This window comes from Anopheles maculipalpis, chromosome X (genome assembly GCF_943734695.1).
Source record: "Anopheles maculipalpis chromosome X, idAnoMacuDA_375_x, whole genome shotgun sequence".
NCBI lineage: Eukaryota > Metazoa > Arthropoda > Insecta > Diptera > Culicidae > Anopheles > Anopheles maculipalpis.
Window position 1 is genome coordinate 10,209,225 of NC_064870.1, and position 11,647 is coordinate 10,220,871.

The 11,647-nt window shown below is 46.9% G+C and overlaps 1 protein-coding gene across 1 annotated transcript; it reads right to left on the minus strand.

Annotated features, from left to right (window-relative positions):
• Window positions 1-1,596: 1,596 nt before the first annotated feature.
• Window positions 1,597-8,979, minus strand: LOC126561894 (uncharacterized). The gene is made up of 13 exons (XM_050218264.1): window positions 8,384-8,979; window positions 7,374-7,446; window positions 7,270-7,310; window positions 7,006-7,194; window positions 5,775-6,939; window positions 5,499-5,701; window positions 5,227-5,434; window positions 4,942-5,133; window positions 4,812-4,874; window positions 4,609-4,754; window positions 4,448-4,534; window positions 3,873-4,306; window positions 1,597-2,493 (listed from the first exon to the last, which is right to left on the minus strand). Exons 1-13 carry the CDS (start codon window positions 8,913-8,915, stop codon window positions 1,597-1,599), a joined length of 4,230 nt encoding a protein of 1,409 aa, XP_050074221.1. The 5' UTR covers window positions 8,916-8,979.
• Window positions 8,980-11,647: the final 2,668 nt, after the last annotated feature.

Consider the following 11,647-nt stretch of genomic DNA (forward strand, 5'->3'; position numbering starts at 1 on the left):
GTTTTCTAGGTTAAGAGCCGAACATATTTGCCGTGTTACTAAACCATTTGCCAACAAAGAATGAGAGTTAAAAAATTTCATTAACATCAGTGCTCGTGATGGATAAAATGGAGGAATTAATTCCAATTTTGGTCATAGTGTATTTTAATTATTTTAACCATTTTAGAACACATCGAAAGCACAATGTGCGTCTTTGGCGACACGCGTTGCACATTTAAACCATTTTTTTTCTAATTCCTCCAACTAATTTGAACCACACATAAAACAAACTGTTCAATCTTGGCAACATGTACTGCGCTTTCCCTACATTTATGCGCTTTTCGCTTTGTGATAAAAAAAATTGTGTAAGGATTAGGAGGGGGAGTGAACTTCTCGAGTCTGTTACTTATTAACAAATTCAACGCCGTAAAAATAACAGCTGTTAATACTCTCCTGCAAGCAGGTGTGGTAGAAAAGAGGCTTCTTTATCTGTTTGCCAAGCATACGAATTTTCTACACCGGTGTAAATAACGGTTGTACTTGGGGAGGTACGGAATGCGCTTATAGGAAGATCCGCTTCTGCATACAGCTTTGATTTATTTTATTTATTTTAAGTATGACGGCATACAGCTCTTTCACTTTATTTTCTTTTCCTTTATGAGGTTAGATAATTTGGTCAGAGAAAAAAAAATTTCCAAAAAAATTATGCCTCTTAAGTTGCAAAACATACCATAGTCAGCGTGTTCATGAATCCTTTCGTTTAGCCTTCCCGCATGCAACATACATTGCAAGCTATATTTCATCGGAGCCCAACCGCAAGCAAAAGGACGAGAAAAGTAGCAAGCTGCATTTATGCTGCAGAATGTGCTTTTCGTTACGTTTTTCTTTCGTTAAACCTGTATGCTTTCGTGCATTTGTAACCATAATTTGTGTCGTGCTATAAAGCACTAAAGCTCAGGATGTGCGAAGACAAGAAAACATTTCGCATTTCAATGGTAAGCTTTGGCTGCAATTAAAGTGATACCTCCAAAACAAAATCATACCCAACAAACTGGCAACACTGTAGTGGGACAAATACAATCAGCTCTTTATTTTAACTCGTATTTATTTGTTAAACTTATGACAAAAAACTGGCTGACGCTTAACGCTACAGTTTCGCACAAAAGGAGCAACGAATGATCCTCCTCCCGTACGCGCACACAATCCGCCTGGAAGTAGTAGACTGTCGTAACTGGGAGCCTTCTCACGCAATAAAATCGTATCCGTTAATTGTGTATGTGTGTGTGTGTGTGTTTGTGTGATAGCTTCAATATGTTTAATGTTTTCTTACACGTACATCTAGTTTCGTATCATCATTAGCGGTAATGTTGGCCTTGCTGATTAGTCAAGACACTGGTAGCTAATGATATGTTCGCTTTAGTTCAAGTTCTTTCCCCCCCTCCCCCCCCCCCCCCTCTCCCTACCAAAGTTTGCAGACTTTTGTTCTGATTTGCTGACAACAACGCAACACGCATTCCAACCCAACGAACAGTTTACAAAGAAAAAAAAACGTATACAACAATTCCATCTACTTAGAATGAGTGTGTAATGTCGGTGCCCAATTTCTGCACCGAACGTTTATATCGGTGCTGGCAGAGCCATCCCCATGAATGCTTCCCCACTGCTGCCAGCGCTCGGCAGCTTCATCGTGTCGTAGAGTGGGTGTGTGTCAGCTGCCGGCCCCAGGTTGGTGTAGATCGGACCATTCCCTTCGTACAGATGGTGCATCGGGTGGGACGCTGGTTGGGGCTGATAGTGGTGCGGTGCCATCATGGCGGATGCTGGCGGTCCGACCGGAACGGACGAACCCGAACCGCCCGGCGGTGCCAGATGTCCGAGATGATGGTGCGAGTGCAGGTGATGATGCTGATGGTGATGGTGATGATGGTGCTGGGGCGTTACCATTGGACTGCACGCCGACACAACCGTGGTGTAGGTGTTGGACGCGTCAACCGAGGACGCGGACGCGGTAGACGAAGCGAGGGAGGTAGTGGACGAGGTGAGCGGCTGGGACGAGCAGAGGGATTGCAACTTGGACAGGTAGTTATCGTACGGTGCGTCCTCCACCGACTCGCGCGCACGATTGTCCGGCGTATGCGGGATGTCCGGATGATCACCAACGCCACCGGTGGACTGCAGCTCATCGCCGACCCGCTTATTCGTGGTCGGCAGTCCACCGCAGCAGATCTGTCCGTGGGCGGATGGTAGAGCGGGCTCTTGCGTGGTACTGTGACTTCTGCTGTTGTTATTACCATCACCATCACCTTCGGGGAGGAGATGCTTACTACTGCCATTCGTGGTGGTGTTGTTGTTGTTCTTATCGTTACTACCGTGAAGCCTAGAAGCTTCCCCATTGTCACATCCCGCAACGGCAGCCGGAGGGATCTTGACGTGCTCGAGCATGGTTATGACGTTATTACGCAGATGATCGTAGTAGCCCGTTACGTGGCCACGAGCGGTACTTGTCTCGTTTTCCTGCTTGTGGTTGCGTTCGATAAGGGTTGTGAGGAAAAAAATAAGACTCTCATATTAAATAGTCCTGCAAAGTTGTACTAAATACTGCGCGGAAGGGATGCGAAGACATTAAAGTATAAGTTGAATATGTGAAAAGTATTTATTTTTATTTTATTTGGCTCGGTGAGGACAGCTATTTTCCTTATGAAAATAGCAATACGGGGCTGGTCGTTCTATATGAATAGAAAAAGATATGAAAAAGGGAAAATGGCGGAATGGCTTTCTGAAGAAGGTTTTTTTTCGAATAGATTGAAACAGGGGTCGGCCATGGTTTGGCCCACACGCTAAATCCGGTATTCTGTTCAGCGAGAAAATATTGAAAATATACACACACACACTCCCCATACCATCCTTCCTCCACCACCTCCCCCCTGCTTCCCTCCCCCCCATTCCGCACAGAATAATTTGTGGGCAAAACAATTACTATTATTCAAGCTAAACAAGCACTTTCAGCGCCTAGAAGTATGCAATCCACACGACTGAAATTTCCTGCTGCTGTTGGAAGTGTAACATTTGAAAAGACTTGAATTTGCTTAAATGTGAGTTACGTCTAATGCACTCTAAAAAACTATTAAAATTTTACTTATTACTCATGCCGGGCTGTTCTATTCTTAAGCGAATAATTTTACGGCTCAATTTGCCTCATCAAATCCCATTCCTTTTTTTGTTAACCTTTTGATTCCATCTAGTTTGCTAGTCATCAATTCAAAGTACCGGAAAAAAATCCCACAAAACCTCCCACCCTTATCGCACACAACCCCTTCATACAAAAGAAAAAAAAATCCCTTTTGCATGCTGTTGTTGCCTCGAGTCGGTGAAAAACAGGAAGCAAAACAAAAGGGGAAAATAGGCGGTCACTGGTACCACATCGAGCAGTTATGATACGAGCTGGAGCAAAAGGCGCAAAAAAAAAAAAAACAACAGACGAACAATGATCCCGGGACGACGCACGGGAACCGAAGTTTTATGAGACGATCGTATCAATCGGGTCGTTTATTTATGTTGCTGTTTTTTATGACTTTATTGAATTTGATTTGTCGTTACAAAACAAGCGGTTGAGATTCTGTGAATAAAATTTGGTCTACGTGAAGGAACGAGTCGTTTGGACGATCGGACGTTTGAATTGTTGGGGAGCGGAGCAGAGCATAACATTCCTGGCATTGTCGTGCGATACAGTGGAATCAATCGGAAGTTGGAGTTACCATACAGAGGTTGAAGGAAAAAAAAACAAGGTCTTACGCATCCATACACACACAAACACATACAGACAAATACATACATAAAATCGAAAGTCGTGTTTAACGAATCAAGCTCGTTTCAACCAACCTTAGCTTACGTACCCGTTCGGCGTGGCTAAGCTGCGTCTCCATTGCGGTAATGTCGGTCTTCAGCCGGAGCATCTGTGACTCGACGCGAGCATTCTCCCGCTGCAGCTCGGATATTTCTGCCTCGAGCGACAGCAGGTCTTCGCCGGCTCCGGATGACCCACCAGCACCACCGCGTTCGCCACTGCCGCCAACGCCCGCCGTACCATCACCACCACTAACGACGCGACGCTGTTCCGCTGCCGGTGCGTCCGGTACGTTCGGGTCCTGCATGCGCGACAACACGCTACCATTGCTGGCGGTGGTTCGAAGGTGGGACAGCGACATTGAGGAACCGGGCGGTATCGTTTCCTGCGACGGGCCAACGGTGCCATTCGGTACGTTGGAAGGATTGCCACTGTTGCGCGTATCGTGATCTGGCGAGTGTGTCATCACCATGTCTGACATCGCTGGAAAGTTTGGGGAGGGAAGAAGAGACATCATCGATTGCTAAGACTATAAAGACTTCAACTTCACTTCACTTCAAGATGAAAAAAAAAACGCCTGAAAGCATGCAATATGTACAGCGAAATGATCCTACGGGATATTACCTGAATAAGGTTTCCCATAGCCATCGGTCAGATGATCCTCGGAGTATTTTGCCTTCTTAATGCCCTGACCAAGTGAGTTTGTTAGCGCTAGAAATAAAACGAACTTTTTTATAGAGCTTCAGCAGCTCACTTGATGTTGCAATCATGCACCTGCCACCTACCATCACAACCGTTCGTGTTCGATACACCATCAAACTTCATCGAGTTAAGCTTGGCCGAGTGCTGTGGCTGAAGGTCGGCTGACGTTGGACCTCCGGTATCCATAACACGCATACGATTCCTGTTCGCAATCGGACATCCGGACGCACTGCAAATGGAGACACGTATTAGCACAGACATCGGGCTGGAAGCTGGAACAGCTTACCTTCGATGCGAGAGAAACTTCCCCGTCGAATGTCCCGACCCGTCACAACCAGGAATGGGACATCTGCCAAGAAAGAGAGAAATGTAGTAAGCAAAAAGCGTGCGTTCCACATCCAACCGGGTCAACCTACCTCAGCGGTTCCGACTCTTGACCGTCGCGAGGTTTACTCTTGGGTTTGGTTGCCCGCGGGCAACCGGACAGACTGCGGTGTGAGGAATAGTTACCGGTCGCGTGCCCCGAACCATCGCACCCGGGCGTTGGACACTTGAGCTCCTGCGTGTTGGTGTGATATTGTCTATCGGTGCGCGAAAGTCCAGACAAGCTGGAACGAAACCCGGTAAGTTTGGTGCGGCGTGGCGCGTTAGCGAAGGTGCGAAGGATTAGCAAGACAGGCGTTGGAGGTGCCGATACTCACCCATCCTTTAGTAGCTTGTCGTGGGAGGGTATGTGCGATGGTGGTGGCATCGCGTAACAGGAACCGGCAGACGAGTAACCAGCGCCGGGTACGGATGAGTACGGACCGAGGGAAGCACCGTACGGTGGGCATGCTTGGTAGTTGGCACCATAGCCAGGATAGCCGTTTGCGTACTCTACCATCCCGTAGCCAGGATGTGGGCTGTAGCCTACAATGTAGAGAGATCTTTTTTGATACACATAGCTCGAGATGAGTTTCGTGCACCTGCTCACCAGTATGATCCCGATATCCATCGAGATAATGCGAGGCAGCACTGTCCGGTGTCGATTCCCGGCTATATCCAGGACCTGGTGGTCCCATAAAGCCAAAGCTCAGCGGTCTCGGTGGACCACTAAAGTCTACCGGTTCTGTTGGAGGTGATCGAGCGTTCGTTGCAGCTGTTGCCGTGTCCTGGTGATACTGTGGACTTGTTGAGCTATTCCCCAAAAAGACAAAAATCCCTTAAGTTCTTGCTGAAAGTTCTAAATTGCTCTAGCTCTTATGCGCACCTGTTCGGTAGTCGACTAACGCTCAGATCAAGCGTATGGCCCTGCGGGCTCGGTATGTGTGGACTGTTTGCTTTGATGTGGTTCGGGCTTGTTCCAGGCTTTGGGCTCAGTTGCGTCTCGGCCTCACTTTTTCCGCCGTCCGCAGTAAGCTGCCCATTGGAAGAGGAAACACCGTTCGACGAGAGATCCACAACGGGTTGCCGTTCGGATGTACCGTTTGTCGGTGTGTTGCCCGGCGATCCGATACCACCACGTAGTGCACCATCACTCGAGGTTACCTTAACGCTTAGATTGATCGCTGAGTAGCCGGGCGGATGGACAGGACTAGCGCCGCACGATGGTTCGTAGTGATAGACGGGTCGCGGGTAGATAGGTTCGGTGGTGGAGTTGTTATCGTCCGGCATCTCGACCTTCAGCAATGGCGGTCCCGCCGGTGGCAACATGGACTCTTGATGCTGAACCGTTGCACCAGACAGACCCGCTACCGGTGGCGTTTGCCCCGGTACTCCTGCCGGACCAACCCCGGTGCCGGACAGACCTACCGCAACGGAGTAGTCATCGAGGGTGGACTGTACCGGCTGATAAACGGAGCCGTACATGAAGCTCTTCTGCATGCCATAGCTAGCGGTGTCGTACCGCTCGAAGGCTCCCGTATCGTATGCACGGGATGTGTAGGAACCGAGATCGTACGAGCCGGCTGGAAGCGTTTGACTCGTGTCGTAGTGTGCTGTCGTATACTGTTGCTGTCGCGTATCACCTATCTGCCCGTACCGGGCGAGATCCTGCTCCCTACCGTAGCTACTCTCGAGCATCTTGGTGCTGCGTGCGTCTGACGAGTGTTGGTGAGCGGTAGCCTCACCAGACGATAGAACCGGTTCGTCCTGTTGCTCAGTTTTAATGACTGGTCTTGGGATCAGTTCAGCGTTTGTGTCCGCTTCGGTTGACGAATCGCTGTTCGAATCGTGCGATATGATATGCTTACTGCTAAGATCCTTCCCCGGGCGACTTTGGGCCGCGGGCAGCTGCTGTCTTACTCTAGCAGGTTCAGTCGATTGAATGGTTTGCAGCGTAAGCTGACGGTTTGCCGTAATGTCACGGGGCGCTACGTCATCCGCCGACACAGCTAATGCAGAATGGTAGTCACCCAATTGTTGATAGTTTAGTACTAGAATGTCCAGCAATGGTTTAGGATGCTACGGATGTTAAATGTGTTTTTTTTTTCGATACTAACCTGCCGTATGTAACTTCTGGCGAAAGAGTAAACCATTCTGGTATTTGAGTTCACGAGCTGCGGCCTTACTAGCGGCTGCCTTGGGACATCCCGAGAGGCTGCGATGCGAGTTGCGCCCGGCACTGACGTGTCCTCGACCGTTACAACCCGGTGTAGGACATTTGAGTATCGTTTCGTGAAGCGCTAGTACTGTGAGGAAGCGCAAATGATGCAAAGTTATCGAGAACGTGATGGAAAGGTTCGGATATTGAACAAAATACTTACATTCAGACGATACTTTATCACGCCGCGGACATCCGGACAGGCTGAAAGAAGGAATTTCTAAAGACCTGGTTGCAAGAGATACACCTGATTTAAATTCTACCTACCTGCGATGATGTGAGTAGAGTCCGGTGACGTGGCCTAACCCAACGCAACCCGGTGTGGGACACTTGCTAGATTCTGTGCATATCAGGGTAAAGAAGGTATCAAAAACAACAACAAAAAAACATCAAAAGAAATACATGAAATACAAGAGAGGATGAAGCTGTAAATTCACTTTGATACTCCAAAGTATCAACTAATTACAACCTGCGCATTCGCTACTCCTTCACTTCAAAACAGTGAGTTCAAGATAAAAAGAACTGCTCAACGATATTGGAGAAGAAATAGCGGGACCTGCTCTCGCCGCAAACTGTCACTACGCCCGTAGTGGAGTACACATTTTTGCAACAAATTTCTTCCCCCTTGAAAACCTCGGAACATCCGGCACGGGACGAGCAAATATCCGTCCCACTCCAACTCCTCGGGTTTGCCAAATCCCGTGCGCCAAATATTCGAAGCACGTAGTTAAAAAAAAAAGGAGAGAAAACGGAAGGGATTTTCACTATTCCCTCGCTCGGTAGCACAAACTTCACCAACTGCACGGAATCTGATTGTCGGAGTTGTCAGAGCTTATTAAGGAAGTTTCGGACGACGCCCGGGGTTAAAATGTGTGAGAAAAATCAACTCCACCGCACACATGCCTGCACCTTACATTCCAATGTTGTCGGAATATGGCTAGGGATCGTCGGTTGGAGTTTGAGGTTTGCTTGACCGTACGAGCGGCAATGAACCTGCTCCAAATCCCCGAGAGGATTTTTGAGGATTATGGTGATAGTCAGGTTAATGGTGCGCCGAGATATCGGAGGGTGATGTGAGTTTGAAGTTAACCTCCCTCCCCCTCTGGTTTGCTGGTAGGGTAGCGTCACCGTCCTCGTCGTCAGTATGGGGATGTACCAACAAACCCCCCACTACACTGGCAACGCCGTAGGGACAAAGCAAATAGCTTCGATAATGAGGAGTTGAGAGCCTTGGTTAAAGGTTTTTCTGTCGGGTGGACATTTCAACTCGGTCTTACCTTTCAGCCCGGCCGTGCAGCTGCTGTACCGTCGATAGCTGGAAAGGTTATCCGGTTCGGCTGTGGCTAGTGTCCGGGCTGCACTGCTCTGCGATGACGACGAACCCGCACCCACTCTCTGCGAGGTGCCCGGCGTTGATGTGGAGCTGACAGCGTTTTCCGCCCCGGGACTAATCTTACTCCGCACGCGCTGTTCCACTGACTTCACCACGCTATGCTTGAGTGTTCGCGCACTGTTACTGCTGCTGCTGCTGACGATACTGCTGCTAAGGCTCTGGTGCGATGTCCGACTGTCGCACCGAGACTGATCATTCATAACACCGCCGGTAACCGCCGGCCGGTAGTGTGCTGGTGGTGGCGTTAGTGCTACTGTTGCTGCACCGTACTGCGTACTACCGTTGCCGTTGCTTTTCGACGTGAACGTGGAGGCACTAGTTAGACGTTTGCGCGGCAACACTGACTCCATAGAGCCATGGGCGCTCGAGCGGATGCCGGAGGTGTCGCGAATCGTGACCGACGATCGCTGGCGCATAGCCGTACGCTCCCGGTAACCGGTGAAAGGTGCCTCCCCGTACCGAGTCTACATCCTTTCTCCGCACCAGCATCCAACGTGGGCAGAACCGGGCGAACGAGATCTGTAACCGGGAGATCCATCTACAGCTATTAAAAACAGTTAAACCTGACTGATCTGATCAGGCGTTTTGTTACTCAATTTAATTCTGAGTTTTCAATTTGCCCTTAAAATGAAATTAAACTTTTAAAATCATTTTCTAACAATAAAAACACAAATAAAAATATTTATGGTGTATTTGCATAACTTTAGGCGTGTGCTAAGTACACTAATGGTTTACAATTTTCTCTCCCGAAGGAGTAAGGGTTTTGGGTCGTTAATTGAATGTAGTGTAACCAGTGATTATTTTTTTATTGGGGTCTTGGGTAGCCCAAGTCAGTTTTTTATGTGTGTTTTGACGTTTCGAGAGTAAAATATTTACAGAAAAAATGACAATCAAATCTAGAATACGTCAACAACATTAGATAAGTATAATCTAAATGTTCGAAAAATGTTTTGTTTTGGCTATCGTCTTTGGCATGGTAGGCTTATGTTAAAGATGCTCATTTACATTTACAAAAGATGTTTTTTAAATTATGTCCTTACAACTTTTTTTTATTACCGACAGTAGTACTCCTGGTTATAGAGTCTCGCACTAAGTATTTAGCACATTAATTCTTCCTAAAAAAAAGCCATTATCGTGCTTGTCTTGTAGAAGTAATGAAAAACTATTGAAGTTTCAATCAATTGTTTGGTTTGTTATTGAAATCAAAATATTGTATTGATCTACTGACGTGCAAGTAGACAGAATAAGGGCTACGTCAACAAAGAATAGAAGAAATCCGATCACTTGCTTGCCGAAATTGCTATGAAAATCACAATTGTATCATCAATGTTGCTGTACGAAGGGCCAAATGTATGTTATTTGAATAAATTCTGATTCCTACCCCATTCATTCTAATTCTAATGAACGTTTTACGTTATTTAAAAATTGATTTTTAGTTAAAAAATCCTGAAAAAATAGGATGCATGACTAAGTTTTTCAAAGACCAATATTTACTAATACTTAAACTAAATTTGTGTTTGTAGCTAAATGAATCCACTCTGGAATAAACGGTCATGCACGAATATTGAAGGCGTCGTTTATTTTTAATAATATTCTTTCACTTGTTTGGTTTGATCGAAATCGTTACAAGAGAAGATTAAGAATCGCTATCAAGCACGTTGATGAAAATAGAGAATGAAATATTAAAACAGTTCTCAACTCCCCCTTCTAAAATCAAAACATGAAAATCTGGAGGACCCCACCCACACACACATACTCTCACCCATAATGCCCAGTGGAGTGGATTTCAATAAATGGGAAGGAAACAGCACCCACTTTTCGAAAAAGTGTCAATCAGTGTTAGCTTCCCGTTCGCCAACCAAAAGCCCACTGTAAAGGGTGAGTTTTCATTTTGACTCCGACCATTTTCCAGTCACTACACAGACACAGGTATTCCGGCGGTGGAGGACACACTTGGAATGGTTTTAACGAAGTCCCCGACACCCGTTCTTGGGGCGGCAGGAAAAATAGGGATCAGCAATCACTCGCTTCCCCCCGCCCATTAAAGTCCCTTCGCATGAAACACATTGAAGCATGCACACATACACAAGGCAAAGGTAGCACACTTAGTGAGGAAACGGAAAGATTAATTCTGCTGATTCTGAAAGGATGTGTACTGCGAACGAGTCCAGGTGTCGGTAGGTAAAGGTGCAGCATCCGCACCTCGTTCCAAAGACATACAGAAAACACACACATAAGAAAAAACCTTATAAACCATTAAGGGACAACAGGGAGTTAAACTGACCTACGCCCACGGACTGGATGCTTACGAATGTTTGCGTGGGTGAGCCCTTCCTCTGGATCTTGATTTAGTTTGGAAACCCCAAAGTACCCGAAAAAACTAAAGCAAGGGGAATACATACTGACGACTCGTTATGAAATTTTCACAATTTTCTTCCACCCAACTCCAGCTTCAATGTCCCTGTACGCATTAATTACACGCATTATTCGAATAAGAGCGAAAGCCAGGACAGTGTATAGAGGGCCCCGGTTTGGACGTTCGTTTTTAGTACGGTAGCATAAAATCACGCCGGCAAATGTCTTCGATTTCTCCTTCCCAAATCCTCCATCGCCCTAGACATGTGCTGAGGTGTGTGTTTGTGCATGTGAGCGAGCAAGAAAAAGCAGAAAGATATCTTTTTTTCTATCTCGCATACCCTTTTTCATCCCAAAACCCTCTACTCAAACGAAGGACTACGGGAAATGCTCATGGTACCTAGTGCGGGGCGCCCGAGCCTGAGTGTTTGGGGTGGCAAAAAGGGTTGACATGAATATTTGGAACAGAGAACAGAAGGAAATGGCTGTTGATGTTCCTCCTGTACCCCGGTAGCAGCTTACCCTGGAAAGGAATTTCCACTCATTTGTGTCGCTAAGAAACGTGCCTGCCAGCCAGCAGTCAGCGTGCACAAAACGTCATGACTGTTCACTTTACAGCTCATTCTGTGTAGTGGTGTATTGTTGACAGGTGGTGTGGAGTTGACAAAATAGGTGGAAGCGTTTTACACTCAAGGCGATTTCTTGTTACTAAGTCTAATTCTATTCTTTTGACGCTCTTTTTGTGTCCTAATAAGGTTTTTTTTTGTGATATCAGGCAGAACATCAGGTGTGA

What these genes read in the sequence shown, in the direction of transcription:
- LOC126561894 (XM_050218264.1), bottom strand. Translation starts at nt 8,915, where the DNA reads ATGCGCCAGCGATCGTCGGTCACGATTCGCGACACCTCCGGCATCCGC. An exon ending in CAAGAGTCGGAACCGCTGAG is followed by an intron (nt 4,875 to 4,941) that starts GTAGGTTGACCC and finishes CTTTCTTGGCAG; the next exon opens with ATGTCCCATTCCTGGTTGTG. An exon ending in GAACACGAACGGTTGTGATG is followed by an intron (nt 4,535 to 4,608) that starts GTAGGTGGCAGG and finishes TTTTATTTCTAG; the next exon opens with CGCTAACAAACTCACTTGGT.